This window comes from Mytilus californianus, unplaced genomic scaffold (assembly GCF_021869535.1).
Source record: "Mytilus californianus isolate M0D057914Y unplaced genomic scaffold, xbMytCali1.0.p SCAF_36, whole genome shotgun sequence".
NCBI lineage: Eukaryota > Metazoa > Mollusca > Bivalvia > Mytilida > Mytilidae > Mytilus > Mytilus californianus.
This window is the reverse complement of record NW_026262686.1, coordinates 1,211,300-1,237,666: the sequence shown is the minus strand read 5'-3', so window position 1 is coordinate 1,237,666 and position 26,367 is coordinate 1,211,300. Positions and strand designations below refer to the sequence as shown.

Below are 26,367 nucleotides of genomic sequence, written 5' to 3'. Positions count from 1 at the left end.
TCAATCAGCTCTACAAATTACCAATAGTCTAAAAAAAAGTTGTGAATAAATTTAACAGAGACCATGAAAGAGCACTGATCCTGACATTTTTACAAGGAATTCTTTACCATATATTCAATATAAACATTTCATTTTTTTAACTATGAAGTAGTTTCAAGCATGGTTAGGTATCTTAACTCAAACCCTGACCAATATCTATCACTTTTTGACATTCATGACATTATCATTAGTCCTATACATAAATAAACTGGAACACCTCTTATCAATAACTTTCATTTATCATGTTTATTGTATCTGCATTTATACTTTACTAAGTAGCCATTCCTACAATAGGTTGGTTGATTTTTGTTTGTTGAAGACTGTCGGTGACCTGTAGTTATTAAAATTCTTGTCTATTGGTCATGTGGTCTGTTTTAGGTGTTTGTTTCATTGACAACCAGACCACAGCTTTATTTTTATCTTGATTTTACATCAAAGTTTACCCTACATCAATCATCATGATCATACATAAACTTACCTGACCAATAGCCTTTATTTTCAGCATTTGCATTGGCTCCATATCTAAGCAGTGTCTTAGTACTCTCCACATGACCCAGACATACAGACAAATGGAGAGGTGTCCTTCCGCGGGGATCTTTCAATTCTTTGTTATGCTGAATAGATGAAGAAATAAACAATATGACTGTATTATATGTACAGTCAAGTACTTAACCCTATAGAGTTAACATTAATACAGAAAGGACAGCAGCTATTGTAAAAACAATACAAGAGTTATCTCCACTTTCTTCAAAAAGTTGGTGTATTGTGTTATAACAATGAAAACAATTGTCTGATATACAGCAAAAATGTGTCACCAGTTGTAATTCAAGTAATTTCATTGAACTATTAAACTTGATTCCTTTTCTGCAAGTCTAATGTAACTCATAGCAAGGAAAAAGTCTTATGAATAGTTGACCGTCTACAGTTACTAATCATTTGATCATACAAAGAAGTTACGCTGACAGACTTGGAAGTGTTTTGAGCTGTGAAGTACTTCTAATGAAGTTGGACGGTCTTGCATGCCTTGAAAAAAGTAAAGTAACAAAAATACCGAACTCCAAGGCAAATTCAAAACAGAAAGCCCCTCATCATATGGCAAAATCAAAAGCTCAAACAAATCAAACGAATGGAACAACTGTCATACTAGTATTCCTAACCTAGTACAGGCATTTCCTTATGTCATGAATGTAGAAAATGGTAGATTGAACCTTGTTTTATTGTCATGAAACCTCATTCAGGCCACCTTTGCGTTCTCTATTTTGCACTTTGCAAAAACTTTAAAAGGCATGTGATATCCCTATTGTTTAATTTTGTCAACCAGCCTCTGAATTTAACCATAATTTCCATCAAAGGCGGGATAAAAACTTTCTTGCCAGTGATAATTCGTCCACCACTTTTTTTCACAATTCAGCTGACATACAGATAGAGGACTACAGCTAGAAAGTCCCATACAAGCTCAAATATTTGCTTGATAACAATGCCCTCAATAATCAGGAGATGAAAACATTATCTCCCTTGGGAAAAGTTCAAAATGGGAAACCAACAACAATGAACAAATTTTTCAGGTTGAAAATAAGAAAATCCAGAATGTGGCTTGCTTTAAGATTTGATATCCATAATATGAGGGTCATAATGGGGGTATATACCTTCATGACAAATAATGGTAAAAAATCTTGCCAAATGATGTTAACAGTAGTTTTTGGTGCATGACGATAAAATGTACATTAATCATTTTTGTTTATCTATGATGATAAAAAAATTCGACTGATCATGCTGATTTTGACGAATCATGTTTAATTCTTCCCAAAAATAACGATAACAGATAATTTTTTTAGACCTATGACGAATCACGATAAGGATATTTTGACCAATCACGATAAAATTTAACCAATTTAACGCTAACAGTAGACGAAAATGACTGTTTGACACCTGACCAAGGATCTGGAAATTTTTTCACACAATTGCGGTTATTTTCAGATGACTTAAAAGTTGATGCTTTTTTTCAAATTGTCGTCATCACACTAGAGTAGATATTCATAGCATCAACGAACTTGTATTGACTGTTTCATCACATTTACTTACCAGTTTTCTAAAAACGTTCAAGACCAGTTTAAAATTGAAATGATTTAATGACTCAAAAAGGTAATTTCTCAGACATGGCTAACGTTCATGGTTTCTTTCAATTTTGAAGACGAAATTAAAACCGGAATTTTTGCTGTGTTTGAATATAACAGATAATAGTTGCACTCGTTTAATTTAGCATGAAATCATTTTGCATTTTACGATTAAGTAGAGAAGACAATTTCACTCATGCATATAACATAGTAAATAAAGCACATGTGTTACTCATGAAAAATAACTTTTTTCTATGTAAATTTAATTAAGTTTTGAATTTTAAATCAGAATAATTGAATGTCTTTGCTGAAAATAATTAATACAGGGTTCTCACTAAGGCGAGTCCATCTGGACTCATGAAAATCTGTCTAGACTCACCATTTTCAAAACTGGTGTGTCCAAAGATGCATCAAGATTGAAATATTTTGTATAAACTGAACACACATATCATCATTTTATAGCAAAAGTTTAAAGTAATTTGAATTTAATGTTATTTCATTGCTCTATAATTAGGTCATGGAGACTAAAATGATAAATTATATTGCAATAAAATATCTTCTTCTTACTGTTGGACTCACCATGGCCAAAAATGACGAGTCCCTGGACTCATCTTCAAAAATCCTTAGTGAGAACCCTGGAATACAGTTGTCATGGAATTTTAATTTCTTTATGATATTAGGTCTGAGCTTGTGATCAATGTCAGGTGTGAATTAAAAACACAGGTAAAAAGTGATTAGCGATCAGTAGCCAATATTTCACGAAGGCATTAATATAGATATAATGATTATCAAACTATACTGGACTGGCAGTTTTATTACAGAAAGGGATTATAAAACAAAAACAAGTGCAAAATGGCGATTAAGAAACCTGATCTCAATAAAATGACAGAAATTATTTCTGTAAAAAAATAAAATTTGTCCTAATTCCCAATTTTTCGTTTAGGACAAATAGCTTTCAGTTGAGGTCATGACTGGCAAATATGACCGTTTAAGGACCCTTGCCCCTGACGGTAAACAAATGGTAAAGGGCATTCATACCCTCATGTGGAGCAGGATCTGCTTACCTTTCAAAATCACCTGGGATCACCCCCAGTTTTTGGTGGGGTTCCTGTTGCCCAGTCTTTAGTTTTCAATGTTTTGTTTTGTGTACTATTGTTTGTCTGTTGGTCTTTTTCTTTTTTAGCCATAGCGTTGTCAGTTTATTTTCGACTTGTTTGTTTGAATGTCTCTTTGGTACCTTTCGCCTCTCTCTCGTTATATAAATTTGGGATAATAATAATAATAATATAATAATAAATTCTTTATTTATTCTTTGATTAGGGATGAGGAATGAAAATCAAGTTAATACCGCCAAATTCAGGATAGACTGTCCTAATTTAAATTTAGTATTTGGAATGGTACCAGTTAGCAAAGGTATGTTGACTTTCTGTAAAGCAAAAATAGCATAATCAGTTTAAAAACTTTAGCGCATATGATTTCCAGCTAAGTTGTATATCTGATTACCAAAAAGTCTAAAAGAATAGTGACAACAATATAATAAAAATAAAATTCTTTAATAAGGACTGTGTCCTCTTTCACATGCAACACCTGCCTCATGATTATTAAATTGATTGCACATATGCATATCTATAAATAAAAAAAAATAAAGGGCTAAAAAAAATCCAATATGGATCCCAGTAAAATCACAAATTGTACGAAAAGACTTAATTCAAAACTTTGGCTAGAGAACCCAGTAACTGATCTAACAACAGATTTTGACCTAGTGAATTAGTAATGAGGAAGAAATTAATCACTTTCTATTAAAATCAAAAATCATCAGAAATCAATACTGTACTCACAATGTCCTTTGCCAACTCTATGTCTAATTCACTAAAATTGTTATCCCAAACTAGCCAGTGAAGTGGGAATTGTTCTCCTAATGTCTTAGCTGACATTCTGTCTAAAACTTATTCTCTTCACTTTGAAAATACATTTTGACAGACGAAAATATGACTCATTTGTTGTGGTCGGTTATAAATCTTCTTCCGTGTGGTTTACGACACTACTTATCAAACAAAATACCAGCTCTTTGAATATAGGTAAAGGTAGCAGAAATAAATAAATAGCTCTAAGAACTATTTGCAAAAAAAATATCTTAAAAAACACATTTTTTTTCCTATTTTACGACATAAAAAAGAAAATACGAAACTGCGATTTGGTATTAAATTTCTATTTTGTAATTTTTTTCATGAAAAATAGAAATTAAAGTTATGAAAAATTATATTTTATGAAAATAAAACAAATCTGTGTTAACATTTGTAAAATATAATTAGCTTTCATATGTACGAAACTGTTGATCAAAATGGAAGTACACTATTGTGTGATGAATCTTTAGTAAACAGTCATCTCTTTCAATTGTTTTTATGCAGATTCTTACTCATCTGCATTAGTTTTCATGTCCAGGGTGAAAGGAAGGACCGCCACAGAGGTGTGTGCGGATTGCTCCGCCCCAGGTAAGAATTTCTCGGTCCATAAATTTAATTAAAAATTACTTTTTTCTCCTTCCTGATTTTTGATAATGTATATATTGTGAGGGTGATGATGTGGTACAATGATGATGATTGAGGTAAGGGTGATGATGTGGTACAATGATGATGATTGCAGTAAGGGTGATGATGTGGTACAATGATGATGATTGACGGGTTAAAATTGAAGGTGTTGTAAGTTTAATTAAATTATTGTGTTAATCCTTGAACTAATTTGTAAGTTTTTACAATACACCTTATCGCTATTTGTCCGCTATTACTGGACATCACAAAGGTTCCCGTAAAATTTTGACTTCATAATACAAAATATCTGATGCCACAATGCAGTGATCTGGAAGGATTTTTTCTCTATGGGCCCAGGGCCCCCCAAACATATATTCAATGGGCCATTTTTAGAATTAATGGGCCATGTTGTCAAATGTGTGGGCCATTCGTTTACAATGAAAAGAAAAAGAAAAAGTGTATATTTCAGCAAAGAGGTAGTGGTTACTGGTATGATTCTAATTGATATCATGGATATTGTTCCTGTGCTTTTGTAATTTCAATTTCAATGAATAATTTCTTCCAAAACCGGGCAATATTTACGATAACCTTTATCTACAATGTTAAAACTGGTACTGTTGCCTTGTTCATGTTCATGTTTTTTTTTACATTACATTTGGGTCTTCGACGATTGCCATCCTTTATTCCAGACGTTCCGTATTAGAGGACGTTTCTGACATTTCCTCTGCACTTCTTGTATTATTATAACATCATCACGATGACAAGAAATAACAGTAGAGAGTTTCGTTAATTGATAAGGGACAACAAAAATTCGCTGAAATGGCATGTTTACAAAATATTCAAACGAGCCAAAGACCAAAAATTGACAAGGACATTTTAGCGCCTTTTGTGGAGACAAATACTTAATTCATAAAAAGGCTTTTGGGTTTTTCAATCAAAATAGCAAGCTTACTTTAAAGATTATAATTAGAGAAAAAAAATCTCGTCTGTACTAGCCAAATTTCACAAATTTTAAGTTGTTTATAAAAATTTATACCATGAATGATGGTTAAAAACGTTTTTTGGAAAGGAATTAATATAAGTTGCAATAACTTGTTTTCCAATCCACTATAAATAAATATGTTTAAACTAATTACGTTTTTTTCGGTAATCAGTTATACCGCATGTTAGTGTTATTACCATAGGAAAACGCCCGAGACGTCCCAAAAATATACAGGCGGTGCTCCTATCGTTGGAGCTAACACTACACAGTTTTGTACACACACACATGGCGACACGAAACACGATGGGAAATCCATTTTAGGATATCTAAACGTTTCAAAACGAAGTGAAAAATATTGTGCGCCACATGGGCACTTACATTTGTCACTCTATGCGCCATTTCTGGTCAAAAAGCGCAATTGGCGCATGGCGCACGTCCTTCCCGATCACTGCAATGGAAAAGTGATTGTTGTATGACGTCAATAGTTCAAGCGGGACAGATTTCCAAATAGCGATAAGGTGTATATTAACAGCTACATTTGTGTCAAACATCATCTTGTGTCCGACAAATACCATAATATTTCTTGACTATGTTGTATACAATTGTATCTAGGGATTCAAATGGAATCTAACTCTGTTAAATAAGGAAAGATCTTTAGGCTCAGTCAGTTAGTGCATAGCATAGCTGCGGTATCATATATTAGGTCCTTATGAATTTTTTGAACATTTGACAAACTGCAAATTGTCAAAAAACTTCATAAGGACCTAAGAGTATGGTTCAGCAGCTAGCTAGTGTAATGCCTTTAGATCCTGAGGTTGCAGCTTAGAATTCTGCAGGTATCATTGTATTTTTCAGAATTACTATACATAGTTTATATCTGTATACATAGTATATATCTGTATATGCATGAAACATTGTGGTCAGGTGGTGAAGAGAATTACTTAAACTTTAAAGTATATATTAATAATCAATTATCTCCCTTGTTGTATGGCAGTTTATTTACACCGGCTCTGAAAAAATGTAGACAGTAACTATTTTAGAAGACTGAGCAGTATAATGGTACACGTATTAAAATAATTTGTTAGTTCCAAATGGCTTCACCACAAGAGTCCTGTCGACCAAAGAAAAAGCGAATAAAAAGCAAAGGGTAAAGTTGAGCCAAATGTGGGTGTGTTTGATTTGTCCGCCATCATGGCGGTTGCATGTTTACAACAAACATTTCTGATGAACAATTACATGTCCAGCCAGCCCTTCATGAACAATATGGACAATATGAATAGTAATTATCAAAATGATGGCTTCCTTTTTTGTGACCTCACCGACCCAGCAATCGCAGATAGTACCCCCCTTTTTTCCATGCCACATGCCAGTGCCGGCAGTTACCCCACCAATATGGGCGACCTATTTAATGTCTAAATTTGATGCTGTAGAAGTTTAAAGTTTATATTAATAATGTGGACTGTAAGTTTATCATTGTTTATGCATAATTATACTAAAAACATATGTATTGCAGAAGTTAGTACCATCAACTTTAATCAACACTATTACAATAATAAGCAATTTTTCAAATGACTTTGATCTTAAACAAATCTTTCAACTGGCTTTACAACAAATCCTTACATACACACTGACAGATGTACAAGCCAATTCCCAAGCTGATAATACAAACTTTGTTTTTGTTTAATAAAGTTATAAGACCTGTAGATCAAATTGAGAAATGATTTTTGATTTTTGGAATGTCATAAATCAACAATACTTAGATATAAGAAGATGTGGTATGAGTGCCAATGAGCTTGATGAGACAACTCTCCATCCAAGTCACAATTTATAAAAGTACATGTAACTATTTACTAAAAATATTCCTCTGATCATCGGTGAAATTTACACAGATTTTTCATGTGCAAATTCCATTTACCATGAATCAAATATGTCACTAAACATGCTAAACCCTCCTTTTTTAAGTAACTATTTATTATTTTACTATGGCAATGATGAAGTTGATGATTACACAATATAGTTAGTATTGTTATAAGGAACAAGCTATCAAATTATATTTTTAATTGAATAAAACGTATTCTCAAATTTGTGATGGAGTCTTTTCTCAAGCTGAGAAGCAATACTGTTGCCTGAGTTACATATATAGTGAGACAATTAATATAAAAATTCTTGAGAACATTTGAAGGCTCTGCAGTCTGCACCCTAGGGTAATTTCACAAGAATTAAAATGGATAAAATATAACAAGAACCTTGTCTAGTCATTTGCTAGTGATATATGAAAAAAATTTGACGAAAATGCAAAAAGGCAAAGAAAAATTTATCTACATAATGAACAGTTCTCATAATTAGTCCTAGCGGATATACATTCGAGACCAATACCGTATTGTGTACTTTCATTAGTACGTTCAAACATTGAGATACACATAAATGCTTCCTTCTATTCAAATTGGGGGACCTGTATTCAAAGACTACCTGTATTAAGAGACCACTTTTGCCCTCTCCTTTGAGTGGTCTCTTAATACAGTATTGTGTCATAGATCAAACTTATTTCATCAGTGTATGTTTTCTCGTTTTTGTTTAAATGTCTTGTTGATCGAGTTAAGCCATTTTAATTGATATTTTATAGTGTGTCTTTTCATGTTGTAATGTTACACTACTGTCTCGGGTTAGGGTGAAGGATGGCGCCTGTTAAAACGTTTAAACAAGCTGCATTATTATGCACCTGTCCTAAGTCGGGAGCCTGTTGTTCAGTGGTTGTCGTTTGTTGGTGTAGTTCATAGGTGTTCCTCGTTTTTCGTTTTTTATATAGATTAGACTGTTGGTTTTCCTGTTTGAATTGTTTTACACTAGTCATTTTCGGGCCCTTTATAGCTTGCTGTTCGGTGTGATCCAAGGCTCCATGTTGAAGGCTGTACTTTGACCTATAATTGTTAACTTTTTATACGACCTCAAAAAATTTTGCGGTCGTATATTTGTATCACGTGGTTGTCGTCCAAAGACAGTTGGTTTCCAGACAATAACTTTAGTATAATGAAATAGAAATCTATGAAATTTAAACTCAAGGTTTATAACCACAAAAGGAAGGTTGGGATTGATTTTGGGGGTTATGGTCCTAACAGTTCAGGAAATAGGGGCCAAAAAGGGGCCCAAATAAGCATTTTTCTAGTTTCCAGACAATAACTTGTGGAACGGTGTACATGGATCTCTCTGAAATTATACCACAAGTTTCCATACCACAAAGGGATAGTTCAGATTTTCTTTGGGGGGGTTATGGCTCAAACCATTTACGAATTAGGGGCAAAAAAGGGGGAAAAACAAGGGTTGCCTGGTTAATGGACAATTACTTAACCCTTTCACTGATAGCCGGCCTGACAGAAGCTACTCTGAGACGATGGCTTCCCTGGCTATTATGACACAAGTGGGAGATCTTCATATTGAATATCAATAAAAACTTGTCTGTAGTTATTTATGTCTTTATATTATTCACTTACACCATGGACACAGTTTTGTTAATGTTTTGATCATTTTTTTGTCGAGCCTGCAACTTTTGTTGCAGAAAGCTCGACATAGGGATAGTGATCCGGCGGCGGCGTTAGCTAACTTCTTAAAAGCTTTATATTTTAGAAGCTAGAAGACCTGGATGCTTCATACTTTGTATACAGATGCCTTATATGTTACGAAGTTTCCGTCTGTCATATGTCCATTGTCCTTGACCTCATTTTCATGGTTCAGTGACTACTTGAAAAAAAAGTCAACATTTTTTGTAATGTTAATTTCTTTTTTATTATGAGTAATAGGAAAAATATATTTAGTATGTGCATACCTTGCAAGGTCCTCATGCCCGTTAGACAATTTTCATTTGACCTCAACCTCATTTCATGGATCAGTGAACAAGGTTAAGTTTTCGTTGTCAAGTCCATATATCAGATACTATAAGCAGTAGGTCTACTATATTTGGTATATGGAATGATTGTAAGGTGTACATGTCCAACTGGTAGGTGTCATCTGACCTTGACCTCATTTTCATGGTTCAGTGGTCAAAAGTTAAGTTTTTGAGTTTTGGTCTTTTTTTCTAATACTATATGCAATAGGTCAACTATAAATGGTGTATGGAAATATTTTATGATGTACATGCCAGACTCACAGGTTTTATTTGACCGTGACCTCATTTTCACAGTTCATTTCTCAGTGTTAAGTTTTTATGTTTTGGTCTGTTTTTCTTCAATTATAAGCAACAGATCAACTATATTTGATGTATGGAAGGATTGTAAGGTGTATATGTCTGTCTGGCAGGTATCATCTGACCTTGACCTCATTTTCATGGTTCATTGGTCAATGTTAAGTTTTCATGGTTAAGTTTGTTTCTTAGACATGTTAGATACTATAAACAATAGGTCAACTATATTTAATGCCTAAATTGATTGTAAGGTGTACATGTCTGTCTGGCATGGTTCATCTGACCTTGACCTCATTTTCATGGTTCATTGGTCAATGTTAAGTTTTCTTGTTTAAGACTGTTTCTTAGAAACAATAAGCAATAGCTATATAGGTCAACCATGTTTGGTTTATTGAATGATTGTAAGGTGTACATGTATTTCTCGTTTGGTTTATCTGACCTTGACCTCATTTTCTTGGATCATGTTAAGTTTATGTGTTACTTGTAGTAAAGCTTTGTATTTAGGACTATCAACATAAAATCAATGTTTAGTAAAGAAGGCGAGACATTTCAGCGTGTGCACTCTTGTCTTCATAAAAAATCAAAATTTGCAAATTTTCGGCATTAGAGAGATGAAATTCTTGAAATTCAACTTTTTGACCCCAAATCGTAATCATTTAACCCAAAACTGCAAAAGTTTGAAAAATTCAACAAGGTTGTACAAATTCCTTACACTGAACGATGTCCATTCCAAGTGTTTTTGTACATAAAACGGCATTTTATGTCAAAAAAGTATACTAGTCTGGCTTCAATTCTTCCATATTCTTTCAAAAAAAATGTTTCCTTATTTCAAATTCTAGTAAAATCTGTAAATTTCATCTGATTTCGACACGGTTTTCAACAAACGGAAGCGCCATGTTTACACTTTCATCCCGGTATTCAACAAAGATAGATAACTTGTGTTTCCAATGTTTTTAGCGGGAAATGTAAAAGAGGTATTCCGATCCTGGTAAACCGGGACTCATCGTCAGCTTTCTGAAGCGTGAATTCTGGTAAACCGGGATTCGTCTGGGAAAGGGTTAAGACAATTTAAAAGCAGTGTAAGGGAGGCAATCCAAACACAACGTTTTGATTATCTCCCTTACACTGCTTTAAAATTGTGTATAAAGAAATGTTGTATTGTCTTGAGATGATTAGCTGTCAATTTATTTTTAGAAGTTACTATTTAGGAATATTAATTTTAGCTATGATTATGTATGTCATTTTCTATTTTAAGACTTTTATGATGTATTTAAATGGGTAATGATGGTTGCAAATTCCATTGGAAATTTGAATTGAGATTATGACCATATCTTGAGGGAAAAAGGGGGGGGGGGGAGGTGAAAAAAAAAATTGATGGGGGGGGTTAAAAGAAATTGTGGGGGTTAATTTTTTCTCATTTCAGATTTCAGAAATTAAAAAAAAAGTGTGTGGGGGGGGGGGGGGTAAATTTATTTATTTTTTTTTGTGGTGGGAGGGTGGGTCAATTTGCAACAGCAAAGTGTATTGCACAAAAGCAAAAAATTGAATATATATTCAAATCATATAACCAATTCTAAGTTCTTTGACTACAGTTATTCTGTGTCAGAAACCTATTATGTGTCAAATATTTTATTACAATCCAAATTCAGACCTGTATCAAGCGCGAATATTGTATCCATTTTTGCCCCAACTGTTCAGGGTTGGACCTCTGCGTTCGTATCCAGCTGCGCTCGGCGAAGCAATTTATTATACATTGTGACTTGAATGGAGAGTTGTCTCATTGGCACTCATACCATATCTTCTTATTTATATTGACTGTACACATAAAATTTCTTAACATCTTCCAACTTGAAGCAGTGTCAGTAGTAAACATTTGATGTGTACATCGATTATTTTTAGATTCAAATTTTTTGTATAAACCGTGATATATGATGATTTCCGTGACAAATATTTCAGATACATTATTCAGACTACGAGCTGACCATGCTATGCTCTTGCTCCTTAATGACATGTGCTTAGCGGAGAAGCAGCAAATACAAATGTTCAAGTTTTGGTTGACCTGGTCTTTGGTTTTAAGCCCATGTGAGTCCCCCATGTGAGGCTCACAAACTACTATGAGACCTATGAGGCAGTTCTTCATGAAATCGAACCTAACTGAAAGCATATAATGAATAATTATTTAACATTCTGTTCTTGTAAATGTTAGAAGCCAAGAAAGAACATACTTTACTTATTTAATCTTGTATTGTCAAAGTGAAAGTTAATGCGCCTTTAAACCCAAAAGGTCATAAATCAGTCTTCGAAGTGAACCCAAAAGGTCAACATTGCCTGGAGGAGTTTGTTGTTGTGGATGAATACACAGCTTGTGTACAATTGTTCTGTTACATGTGTTTCCTTGAAAAAAAATACATGATAATTATCGAGGAAGTGTGCTTAATTATAAAACAGGGCATGTAATACTTAACCCAGGAAACTTATATATTTACATCGTATTTACCCAGGAAACTTAATTAGCATGATTAGAAGTGTAATTGGTTTATCATATGATAAGATCTGTGTGATAGATAAAACAAATCAGGCCACACATAGAAATTTGTATGTTTTCTGACTCACTGGTGTGGTAAAAAAAACATGTATAGAATCAGGCCACAGATAGAAATTTGTATGTTTCCTGACTCACTGGTGATGTAGATAAAACATATATGAAATCAGGCCACAGATAGAAATTTGTATGTTTCCTGACTCACTGGTGTGGTAAATAAAACATGTATAAAATCAGGCCATAGATAGAAATTTGTATGTTTCCTGTCTCACTGGTGATGTAGATAAAACATATATGAAATCAGGCCACAGATAGAAATTTGTATATTTCCTGTCTCACTGATGTGGTAAATAAAACATGTATAAAATCAGGCCACAGATAGAAATTTGTATGTTCCTGTCTCACTGATGTGGTAGATAAAACATATATAAAATCAGGCCACAGATAGAAATTTGTATATTTCCTGTCTCACTGATGTGGTAGATAAAACATATATAAAATCAGGCCACAGATAGAAATTTGTATATTTCCTGTCTCACTGATGTGGTAGATAAAACATATATAAAATCAGGCCACAGATAGAAATTTTTATATTTCCTGTCTGACTGGTATGGTAAATAAAGAATATAACATCTGGCCGGCCACTGCTAAAAAATTGTTTATTTCTGGCTACAAGATGACTCACTGAACTCTGCATACATGTAGGTAAATAAAAAAATTTGCTTGCATTTAGGATTTGCCTATTTTGAATGCCTCCAAATCCTAAACTCAAATTTGTATTGGTTCTTTTAGAAATTCTGGTGGTCCCTATATATTTATGAAAAAAAATAGTAGAATTATAACCTAAAACACTATTTTTTATACGACCGCAAAAATTAAAAAATTTTTGGTCGTATATTGGTATGTCGTCGTCGTCGTCCAAAGACACATTGGTTTTCGCACTCTAACTTTAGTTTAAGTTAATGGATCTCCATGAAATTTTACCATAAGGTTCAATACCACGAAAGGAAGGTTGGGATTGATTTTGGGGGTTATGGTACCAACAGTTAAGGAATTAGGGGCCAAAAAGGGGCCAAAAATAAGCATTTTTGTAACTTCCAGACAATAACTTGTGTGTAAGTGTATGGATCTCTCTGACATTGTACCACAAGGTTCCATATCACAAAGGGAAGGCTGTAATTGATTTTGGGGGTAATTGCCTCAAAATTTTAGGAATTAGGGGCCAAAAAAGGGGCAAAAAACAAGCATTTTTCTAGTTTCATGACAATAACTTGTGTTCAAGTGTATGGATCTCTCTGAAATTGTACTGCAAGGTACCATACCACAAAGGGAAGGCTGGGATTGAGTTTGGGGGTGATGAATCATAAGGGGGTTCAAAAAATTTGGGGGGGGGGGGTTTCTTTTTTTCCTTTTTTTTTGCCTTTAAAATTTTCCATTTTAAGTTGGTTATTTCTGATTTATATTTAAAAGCAAATAATAATGATATGGTAGGAGATACACACCAAACAGGATGTGTAAATTATTATATAATAAGTATTGTGCAATAGCAAGAAATTTTCAATTGCACAGTATTGCACAATAGCAAGAAATCTTCAATAGCACAATATTGCGCAATAGCAAGAAATTGTCAATTGTACAGTATTGCGCAATAGCAAGAAATATTCAATTGCACAGTATTGTGCAAAAGAAGATACTTCATATAAATTGCTTATTTCTTGATCAATTTCAATGGGGTTTTTATTCTTGAATTCTTGGGGTTCTTTAATATGCTGAATCTACCCGTAACCGTGTATTAAGTTTTTGGATTTTGGGCCCTGTTTTTAAATTGGTCCACATTGAGGTCCAAAGGGTCCAAAATTTAACTTTGTTTGATTTCATCAAAAATTAAATTATTGAGGTTCTTTGATATGCGGAATCTAACCGTGTATTTAGATTCTTAATTTTTGGTTCCGTTTTCAAATTGGTCTACATTAAGGTCCAAAGGGTCCAAAATTAAACTTAGTTTGATTTTAACAAAAATTGAATTTTTAGGGTTCTTTGATATGCTGAATCTAAACATGTTTTTAGATTTTTGATTATGGGCCCAGTTTTCAAATTGGTCCAAATCGGGGTCCAAAATTAAACTTTGTTTGATTTCAACAAAAATTGAATATATGGGGTTCTTTGATATACTGAATCTAACCATGTATTTAGATTTTTGATTTTTGGGCCCCGTTAATAACTTTGTCCACATTGAGGTCAAAAGGGTCCAAAATTAAACTTTGTTTGATTTCATCAAAAATTTAATTCTTGGGGTTCTTTGATATGCTGAATCTAACCATGTATTTAGATTTTGGATATTGGACCATAATAGGTGAATGTCCAATTTAAAATTTTTAAGTTCTTAGACCACATTCATTCTGTGTCAGAAACCTATGCTGTGTCAAATATTTAATAACAATCCAAATTTAGAGCTGTATCAAGCTTGAATGTTGTGTCCATACTTGCCCCAACTGTTCAGGGTACGACCTCTGCGGTCGTATCAAGCTGCACCCTGCGGAGCATTTTATTTTGTTTGACCTAAACACATGTTGGCAAAACTACTTTTTATAAATTGTTTACTTTTTCAAACAAACTTTATATTCACACATGTTGCTTTACATGTTAATAAATGTTTTTTTGCTTTTCATACAATAACATTGTTTTTTATATAGAGAACCATGAGTGGAAATCAATACAATCATTAGAAACATTCAAACTACACATTAATTTGTACAGTATTAATTCAAATAACTCAAACATCAGACATTAGTTTATAATTAATACATGTACTATTCATATGCCCTATCAAGGCCATTTATAGCTTGCTATGGGGTATGGATTATATGCTCATTGTTGAAGGCTGTACCTTGACCTTTAGTTATATATAGTGTTTATTGACTGTTTTTATGCTCCCACCGTAGTGGAGGGGGCATTAAGTTTACCCTTGTCCGTCTGTACATCCGTCCATCAGTCCATACGAAACACAGATCAAGTTTGAATTTAGGTGGTGTCACTTTTACCTTTCTAAATTTTTTTTTTTTTGTTTTTTTGTTGTTTTTCTTGTTTTCCATGGTTTTGTTTAACTCTCTTCTACTTATGAGTTTTAATTGTCCCTTAGGTATCCTCCATAGGTTTCATTTATTTACCATGTACCAGAATGTGTATACACGTAGGAGAATCCCCATACCCCATACATAGGGAAAATGTTATATTACATTAATGGAGGTTTTTTTATTGAAACAAAACAGTGTTTCCGCTTTTAAAGTGATTAAAAGTATAGGATGTACTTTTCATAATGGTCCAAATAAGGTAATTAACTTCAGATAAGCATTCTTTTCATGTTTAGTGTACATGGAACAATAATTAGCTGACTAGATGCAGGAGTCACCAAGGGCTGGTCAGAATAGGATACATGATGATTAATGTTTATTTTGGTTAATGTGTTGTGTAGTTGCTGTTTCATAATGTCGATTCTTATCTCCATTTATTCCAACACAAAGAGGGAGCTATTTTCTCACAGTTACTGCATTAGCACATGTATCTGTGTATACTTACAACTTTTTAGCTACATGAGAAAGATTTTTATCTTCTTTTTATCATACAATTTCATGTTTCATCTATAATCAATGTTCTACCATTGATAAAGTGGGCTTTTTTCCAAATTTTCTTGATTCAAAATTATAATCCATATATTTTGATGAAAAACTGTGGCATATCTTATCATCATTGATCCTATAGATTAGAGATGCTGCAACATGGCACCAGAACTTATTGTATGTTTTTATTAATAAAAAAGATAGCAAATGATTGGAAGTCTTAAATGTATATTATGTATAGTAACAGATAATAACGGTATAAATAGATTTAACAAACCAATTACCATGCAGTATTTTAAAAGTAAAACAAACAAAAAAACAACTGAAAAAAAAGAGGAGAAATGTCGGGGAGGGGGGGGAGGGTAATTATTAGTATTAAGCTCACAAAATTATAAAAGGGGAATAATTTTGTATAGCAGTAGTTAAGAAAATAATGAACATTACTTAATGTTTTAAGCAAATGCCAATGACATGTTTTGTGGATTATTTAATCATGTTAATGTTATTTTTAATATTCTTGAAAGCTTAACATACATGTTTGCTTAAAAAATGCTAATTGAAGAGTTTGAACATTGTTGAGCAAGACTGTACTACATTTTATATACATGACATGATGTAAGTGTCAGTAGGAGGTAATGCATTGTACTCAGATATTTTGCATCTGCTTGTTTTATGTAAACTGTAATTAGTGCATCTATGCAGGACAAAACATTGTTAATTACAGCAGATGTTATTGAGGGGAGATAACTCATACTCACATACTGATAATGAAATAAGTTATCTCCCCTGAGTTAATCACCAGCATCAATCTGATTAAAATACAGATCCTTTGCCCATGTTTCACTTTAAAGGATTGGAAGGAAGTTTGAAATTTTTAAGGATGTAGTCAGATAAAATTTTAGAAATCTGGAATTTAAAATTGATACTATATTAAAACCAGAAGAGCTTTAGTTAAGGAAACAAAATAAGCTAAAAAAATATTGATAGGTTATGGGACTTATTTTTGATATACTTTTATTTGATTTAAAAAAAATGGCAGGAAAAGGCTGACTCGGACTTTCACTTTATATTTAGCATTGGCATTATTTGGGATTCAAATCATAAGAAAAGAAATATATATAGGATCTGCTTAGATTTTGGTAATGACCTTTTATGAGCTATTGAAGTCTTTTATGAAAAGAAAAGTGGGTGATATGGGGCGAAATATTTTACCCTGTATCGTAGAAAAAACCCAAAGAGTCCGAACCTGAACTGACTACATCCTTAATAAAAATGAGACAACTTTCCAACATAGACCAAATGTAAACAATTGCGGGGCACTGTATTGCCTATATTAATGAGCTCCTGGTTAAAGCTAGGTACATTAATTGTAATAACATTTAACAAAAATACCTATATCGTACACATTTTACTATCTATGGAGAGAGATATATAAATAAGAAGATGTGGTATAAAATTGAGAATGGAAATGGGGAATATGTCAAAGAGACAACAACCCGACCAAAGAGCAGAAAACAGCCGATGGCCAACAATGGGTCTTCAACACAGCGAGAAAATCCCATACCCGGAGGCGGGCTTCAGCTGGCCCCTAAATAAAAATGTGTACTAGTTCAGTGAAAATGGACGTCATACTAAACTCCAATGATTGCCAATGAGACAACTCTCCACCAAAGACCAAATGACATAAAAGTTTACAACTATGATGACTATAGGTCACCGTACGGCATTCAACAATAAGCAAAACTTATACCGCATAGTCAGCTATAAAAGGCCCCAAAATGACAAATGTAAAAAAATTTAGACAATTTCAAAATGAGTTTAACAGAAGGACATATATATAAATTTATAGATGACATGTTCAAGTCTTAGAAACATGCATATCTTTGATTGTGAAGAAGTACTAAGCAAAATAGAGTTACATTGACCTTCATTTTACATTGAATAATTCATCTCAGGTTATAATCAAGAATCAGATCTAGAAAACGCCATATACTGTACATGCTGTAAATTCAGAAAGTGTTGCACACATTTGTTCTTGTGATTTTGACATAACAGACCAACATGTGAGAATATTTATTGCAAATGCATGAAAAGCTTCACACAAATATATGTATGAGGTATCAGTATAGCAGTTCTTACTATTCCAATATTCACTCAGTAAAGTTGAGAATGGAAATGGGGAATGTGTCAAAGAGACAACAAGCTGACCAAAGAGCAGAAAACAGCCGAAGGCCACCAATGGGTCTTCAACACAGCGAGAAAATCTTACACCCGGAGGCGGGCTTCAGCTGGCCCCTAAACAACAATGTGCACTAGTTCAGTGAAAATGGACATCATACTAAACTCCAAAACATATTAGTCTCTTTATTATTCGTGATAACAAAAAGCTCTCAATAATTTCTTAGCTTATTTCCAATGAGGTCCATTCTAGCCCTAACATAAATGGACCTCATTGGAAATAAGCTGTATGGCTGTCATGGGCAATCCTGATTAGGTATCAAAAAGATTTTATGATTTTAGTAAAAATTACTATGTTTACATGTCTGCTAATGTTTATACTATTTTTGTAATGTTTTATGTTGATATTTGATCAAATAAATCTACATGTGTATCTATAATATACAGTGCATAAAATGACTCATATTAGTTTAGAGAATGAGGGTTTGTTAAACCAGAATAGTATTGTATATTTTGTAAATTTGTTTACAGATCCCACATGGGCCTCTATAAATCGTGGAGTGCTAATTTGTGATGAGTGTTGTAGTGTACATAGAAGTCTTGGTCGTCACATTTCACAGATAAAATCACTCAACAAAGGACAATGGAGTCCCACATTATTGTCTGTAAGTAGATAAAATCACTCAACAAAGGACAATGGAGTCCCACATTATTGTCTGTAAGTAGATAAAATCACTCCACAAAGGACAATGGAGTCCCACATTATTGTCTGTAAGTAGATAAAATCACTCCACAAAGGACAATGGAGTCCCACATTATTGTCTGTAAGTAGATAAAATCACTCAACGAAGGACAATGGAGTCCCACATTATTGTCTGTAAGTAGATAAAATCACTCCACAAAGGACAATGGAGTCCCACATTATTGTCTGTAAGTAGATAAAATCACTCAACAAGGGACAATGGAGTCCCACATTATTGTCTGAAAGTAGATAAAATCACTCAACAAAGGACAATGGAGTCCCACATTATTGTCTGTAAGTAGATAAAATCACTCCACAAAGGACAATGGAGTCCCACATTATTGTCTGTAAGTAGATAAAATCACTCCACAAAGGACAATGGAGTCCCACATGATGGTCTGTAAGTAGATAAAATCACTCAACGAAGGACAATGGAGTCCCACATTATTGTCTGTAAGTAGATAAAATCACTCAACAAAGGACAATGGAGTCCCACATTATTGTCTGTAAGTAGATAAAATCACTCCACAAAGGACAATGGAGTCCCACATTATTGTCTGTAAGTAGATAAAATCACTCCACAAAGGACAATGGAGTCCCACATGATGGTCTGTAAGTAGATAAAATCACTCAACGAAGGACAATGGAGTCCCACATTATTGTCTGTAAGTAGATAAAATCACTCAACAAAGGACAATGGAGTCCCACATTATTGTCTGTAAGTAGATAAAATCACTCCACAAAGGACAATGGAGTCCCACATTATTGTCTGTAAGTAGATTAAATCACTCAACAAAGGACAATGGAGTCCCACATTATTGTCTGTAAGTAGATAAAATCACTCCACAAAGGACAATGGAGTCCCACATGATGGTCTGTAAGTAGATAAAATCACTCAACGAAGGACAATGGAGTCCCACATTATTGTCTGTAAGTAGATAAAATCACTCAACAAAGGACAATGGAGTCCCACATTATTGTCTGTAAGTAGATAAAATCACTCAACAAAGGACAATGGAGTCCCACATTATTGTCTGTAAGTAGATAAAATCACTCAACAAAGGACAATGGAGTCCCACATTATTGTCTGTAAGTAGATAAAATCACTCAACAAGGGACAATGGAGTCCCACATTATTGTCTGTAAGTAGATAAAATCACTCAACAAGGGACAATGGAGTCCCACATTATTGTCTGTAAGTAGATAAAATCACTCCACAAAGGACAATGGAGTCCCACATGATGGTCTGTAAGTAGATAAAATCACTCAACGAAGGACAATGGAGTCCCACATTATTGTCTGTAAGTAGATAAAATCACTCAACAAAGGACAATGGAGTCCCACATTATTGTCTGTAAGTAGATAAAATCACTCCACAAAGGACAATGGAGTCCCACATTATTGTCTGTAAGTAGATAAAATCACTCAACAAAGGACAATGGAGTCCCACATTTTTGTCTGTAAGTAGATAAAATCACTCCACAAAGGACAATGGAGTCCCACATGATGGTCTGTAAGTAGATAAAATCACTCAACGAAGGACAATGGAGTCCCACATTATTGTCTGTAAGTAGATAAAATCACTCAACAAAGGACAATGGAGTCCCACATTATTGTCTGTAAGTAGATAAAATCACTCAACAAAGGACAATGGAGTCCCACATTATTGTCTGTAAGTAGATAAAATCACTCAACAAAGGACAATGGAGTCCCACATTATTGTCTGTAAGTAGATAAAATCACTCAACAAGGGACAATGGAGTCCCACATTATTGTCTGTAAGTAGATAAAATCACTCAACAAGGGAGTCCCACATTATTGTCTGTAAGTAGATAAAATCACTCTACAAAGGACAATGGAGTCCCACATTATTGTCTGTAAGTAGATAAAATCACTCAACAAAGGACAATGGAGTCCCACATTATTGTCTGTAAGTAGATAAAATCACTCAACAAGGGACAATGGAGTCCCACATTATTGTCTGTAAGTAGATAAAATCACTCAACAAGGGACAATGGAGTCCCACATTATTGTCTGAAAGTAGATAAAATCACTCAACAAAGGACAATGGAGTCCCACATTATTGTCTGTAAGTAGATAAAATCACTCAACAAGGGACAATGGAGTCCCACATTATTGTCAGTAAGTCAAATTCTTAAAATTATCAAAATACCATGGAATTTTTTGTCAAGTTATATTCTCTGCTGTTTTTTTAATGATACACGGTCCTCATACACTCTTACATTAATTTTCCAGCTGTCAAACTTGCCATCCTGCTAGAGATTCTTAGAGATACTACTTTTAAATTGCATTTTTTAATACCTCCATGACCATCATAAAGAGGTCGAAGAGGGGAAATACAGTGATGCATGTGTCCATCCATTTGTCCTTCCTTTCATCAGTCTGAAACAAGTTTGGTTCACAGAAAAATTCTTATAATAAGCTTTTGACATGTTTGAAATGATCAACCATTAATGAAATAACTACCATAGCCTAAACAAAATGTTTGGTTTCTATGCATTAAATTCATAATGTTCAGCAATGTCTTACAAAAAAATATACAGAAAAAAAAACATTATTGGTCAGATAATGATAGAATGGGCAGAAATATGTTAATTTTATACCAAAAACCATGCACTTTAAAACATGATGTATTTGGACATTACTAACTTAAATACAAAATGTGAAAAATTATTATGCACAGAAATTTCTGAGGAATTTTTATACGACCGCAAAAATTAAAAAATTTTTGGTCGTATATTGGTATGACGTTGGCGTCGTCGTCTGGTGTCGTCCGGCGTCGTCCAAAGACACATTGGTTTTCGCACTCTAACTTTAGTTTAAGTGAATGGATCTCCATGAAATTTTACCATAAGGTTCAATACCACGAAAGAAAGGTTGGGATTGATTTTGGGGGTTATGGTACCAACAGTTAAGGAATTAGGGGCCAAAAAGGGGCCAAAAATAAGCATTTTTGTAACTTCCAGACAATAACTTGTGTGTAAGTGTATGGATCTCTCTGACATTGTACCACAAGGTTCCATATCACAAAGGGAAGGCTGTAATTGATTTTGGGGGTAATTGCCTCAAAATTTTAGGAATTAGGGGCCAAAAAAGGGGCAAAAAACAAGCATTTTTCTAGTTTCATGACAATAACTTGTGTGTAAGTGTTTGGATATTTCTGAAATTGTACTACAAGGTTCCATATCACAAAGGGAAAGCTGGAATTGAGTTTGGGGGTAATTGCCCTAAACGTTTAGGAATTGGGGGCCAAAAAGGGGCCAAAAATAAGCATTTTTCTAGTTTCCAGACAATAACTTGTGTTCAAGTGTATGGATCTCTCTGAAATTGTACTGCAAGGTACCATACCACAAAGGGAAGGCTGGTATTGAGTTTGGGGTGATGAATCATAAGGGGGTTCAAAAAATTTGGGAGGGGGGATTTTTTGTTTTTCTTTTTTTTTTTTTTTTTCCTTTTTTTTTTCTTTTAAAATTTTCCATTTTAAGTTGGTTATTTCTGATTAATATTTAAAAGCAAATAATAATGATATGGTAGGAGATACACACCAAACAGGATGTGTAAATTATTATATGATAAGTATTGTGCAATAGCAAGAAATTTTCAATTGCACAGTATTGCACAATAGCAAGAAATCTTCAATTGCACAGTATTGCGCAATAGCAAGAAATCTTCAATTGCACAGTATTGCGCAATAGCAAGAAATATCCAATAGCACAATATTGCGCAATAGCAAGAAATTGTCAATTGTACAGTATTGCACAATAGCAAGAAATATTCAATTGCACAGTATTGTGCAAAAGAAGATACTTCGTATAAATTGCTTATTTCTTGATCAATTTCAATGGGGTTTTATTCTTGAATTCTTGGGGTTCTTTAATATGCTGAATCTAACCGTGTATTAAGTTTTTGGATTTTGGGCCCCATTTTTAAATTGGTCCACATTGAGGTCCAAAGGGTCCAAAATTTAACTTTGTTTGATTTCATCAAAAATTGAATTATTGGAGTTCTTTGATATGCCGAATCTAACCGTGTATTTAGAATCTTAATTTTTGGTTCCGTTTTCAAATTGGTCTACATTAAGGTCCAAAGGGTCCAAAATTAAACTTAGTTTGATTTTAACAAAAATTGAATTTTTAGGGTTCTTTGATATGCTGAATCTAAACATGTATTTAGATTTTTGATTATGGGCCCAGTTTTCAAGTTGGTCCAAATTGGGGTCCAAAATTAAACTTTGTTTGATTTCAACAAAAATTGAATATATGGGGTTCTTTGATATGCTGAATCTAACCATGTATTTAAATTTTTGATTTTTGGGCCCCGTTATCAACTTTGTCCACATTGAGGTCAAAAGGGTCCAAAATTAAACTTTGTTTGATTTCATCAAAAATTGAATTCTTGGGGTTCTTTGATATGCTGAATCTAACCATGTATTTAGATTTTGGATATTGGACCATAATAGGTGAATGTCCAATTTAAAATTTTTAAGTTCTTAGACCACATTCATTCTGTGTCAGAAACCTATGCTGTGTCAAATATTTAATCACAATCCAAATTCAGAGCTATATCAAGCTTGAATGTTGTGTCCATACTTGCCCCAACTGTTCAGGGTTCGACCTCTGCGGTCGTATCAAGCTGCGCACTGCGGAGCATTTTATTAATATTGGTTATTATCATTAACAAGATTGCTGTAATTTCAGTATGTAAAACAGTTGCAATTTATTTGTAGATGGTACAACATCTTGCAAATCATGGTGCCAACAGTATATGGGAACATTCATTATTGGACCCTTCACAGAGTAAACATGGGAAAAAGAAACCAGGCCCAAGGGACCAAGTGCAGTAAGTATAGCTTTACTATTTAAAGAGTTAACAGAGGAAAAAGGTACATTTACCTGGACCCTGAAACCAAGTAAAGTCATTACCACACAACCTCTCACTTAGCAATCACAGAAAAAACTTATCCCCAGGATATATCCAGACACACCACATACTTAACAGTCTAAAACATTTAAAAGAAACATTACCACAGGTACTGCTAGCTAATCTAGGCAAATACAGAGTAGGCAGATTTTGTCACTTTCACTCGTCCACTACAATGGTCAGAGTTTGTAAAGCTTGCTGATGGTCCCCTGTACCCTACTCTGTGGAGTGGACATGCTATTTCCTTTTCTTCCATTAGAAGAATTAATATTTACCATACAAAATCTATGAAAAAATACTGTGGAATCATTTATTTTCGTGGGTAACAATTTTCGTAAAATTAAAGAAATTTAGCATTTTCATGGATATTTGATTTGGTGGTTTTGCAAATCTCTGAATACAAATCCAATAGAAAATTTGTAATTTGCTGAACATTTGAATTCGTGGTTCACCTGTACCCACGAAACCCACAAAGATTGGTATCCAACGAATAGTAATGAATCCACAGTACTCTGACTTTTGTATTAATTTGTTTTTTTAAATCTATGAGTCAAGTTGTGTATGTATGAGTTGGTTGTCATACTGAAATAACTGAACCTTGTCTTAACTAATCTGAAATGAATGCAATCAAAACAATTATTACAATTATAAATACAAGTAAATCTCAGCAAATTTATACACATACTGTTCCATAAAGTATATAGGACCTTGCTTACCTACTGTTCCATAAAGTATATAGGACCTTTCTTACCTACTGTTCCATAAAGTATATAGGACCTTTCTTACCTACTGTTCCATAAAGTATATAGGACCTTTCTAAACTTCTGTTCCATAAAGTATATAGGTCCTTTCTCACCTACTGTTCCATAAAGTATATAAGGCCTTTCTTACCTACTGTTCCATAAAGTATATAGGTCCTTTCTTACCTACTGTTCCATAAAGTATATAGGACCTTTCTTACCTACTGTTCCATAAAGTATATAGGTCCTTTCTCACCTACTGTTCCATAAAGTATATAGGACCTTTCTTACCTAATGTTCCATAAAGTATATAGGTCCTTTCTTACCTACTGTTCCATAAAGTATATAGGACCTTTCTTACCTACTGTTCCATAAAGTATATAGGACCTTTCTTACCTACTGTTCCATAAAGTATATAGGTCCTTTCTCACCTACTGTTCCATAAAGTATATAGGACCTTTCTTACCTACTGTTCCATAAAGTATATAGGTCCTTTTTTACCTACTGTTCCATAAAGTATATAGGACCTTTCTTACCTACTGTTCCATAAAGTATATAGATCCTTTCTCACCTACTGTTCCATAAAGTATATAGGACCTTTCTTACCTACTGTTCCATAAAGTATATAGGTCCTTTCTTACCTACTGTTCCATAAAGTATATAGGACCTTTCTTACCTACTGTTCCATAAAGTATATAAGGCCTTTCTTACATTTGCTATTGAGGATGATTGCATTTCTCATGTTAATGATAGTATTATATTTACAGTCCTGTGAAGGCAGAATTCATTCGGTCCAAATATCAGTTTTTACAGTTTATCAATAAACAAAAAGATGGTGATGTTAACTCGATAGATGATCTGAGTAAGGTGAGTAACTCAAAAGATGATCTGGATAAAGAGAGTAACTCAATAGACCATCTTTTTTTTCTTTCTTTTTTTTTCATTTTAGAGACCAGGTGAGACAGTTGAAACCATGCCAAAACTTGAATAAAGATTCCTTTTGTTTTAAAATATCACTTCCAAGCCTTGAAACGTGTGACAAATGTTAACATTTAAATTCATCTACTTTTCTTCACATTTAATTCCTAAACTATATAACTGTACAGCATTTGTACATTTGCCAATAGATTGGAAACACTTAGAAAAGAACATAATATTTTTTACTGGCTAGAATCATACTTGCTGTTCGGTGTGAGCCAAGGCTCCGTGTTGAAGACCGTACTTTGACCTATAATGGTTTACTTTTATAAATTTTGACTTGGATGGAGAGTTGTCTCATTGGCACTCATACCACATCTTCTTATATCTATATTCTCCTTTTCTTTTTTTCTAATATTTTGTTATGAGCAGAATAAATGATGCTCATATTATTTACCCAAGAATTGAGACTGATATATTTCTATTACAGCAACTTCACTCCAGTGTAAGAACGAGTAACTTAGAAACATGTTTAAGACTTCTGTCCAAAGGAGCTGACCCTAATTATTTTCATCCGGTAAGTTGATATGATGATATAAAAAAAAAGACAGAAACCCAAAAATAACATAACAAACTGGATAACAGTCTTCCAATAGCAGACAGGTCTCTTATACAATATGTCACAATCTGAATGGTCTTGAATCTGAAAAAGTCTTGAATAAATTTAACAGAAACCATCAAAGATCTGCCATGAAGACAAAATTTCCCAAATAACAAAAAACATTAAGATATGACATAAGACAGCCCTTCACAAGGTGGATAAAACATATTTCTATAGAAATATCATTATTT

At 33.6% G+C, this 26,367-nt stretch overlaps 2 protein-coding genes across 5 annotated transcripts in view; one reads left to right on the top strand and one right to left on the bottom strand.

The window, feature by feature from the left end:
- LOC127736775 (ankyrin repeat domain-containing protein 13D-like) overlaps positions 1–4,308 on the bottom strand; it is a 36,220-nt gene extending 31,912 nt beyond the window's left edge. For 2 of the 3 annotated variants that reach the window (XM_052247367.1, XM_052247366.1), the window contains exons 1-2: positions 3,992–4,308; positions 518–653 (exon numbers count right to left, since the gene is read on the bottom strand). In XM_052247367.1, coding sequence (XP_052103327.1) covers positions 518–653; positions 3,992–4,087 — 232 coding nt within the window. In that variant the 5' untranslated portion in view covers positions 4,088–4,308. The remainder of the gene's footprint in view (positions 1–517; positions 654–3,991) is intronic. The other variant, XM_052247368.1, reaches the window with a different exon arrangement.
- A 187-nt stretch (positions 4,309–4,495) lies between these two features.
- Positions 4,496–26,367, top strand: part of LOC127736774 (ARF GTPase-activating protein GIT2-like) — a 56,144-nt gene continuing 34,272 nt past the window's right edge. For both annotated transcript variants that reach the window (XM_052247365.1, XM_052247364.1), the window contains exons 1-5: positions 4,496–4,645; positions 18,706–18,839; positions 23,664–23,776; positions 25,365–25,464; positions 26,006–26,092. In XM_052247365.1, the coding sequence (XP_052103325.1) occupies positions 4,588–4,645; positions 18,706–18,839; positions 23,664–23,776; positions 25,365–25,464; positions 26,006–26,092 (492 nt within the window). In that variant the 5' untranslated portion in view covers positions 4,496–4,587. The remainder of the gene's footprint in view (positions 4,646–18,705; positions 18,840–23,663; positions 23,777–25,364; positions 25,465–26,005; positions 26,093–26,367) is intronic.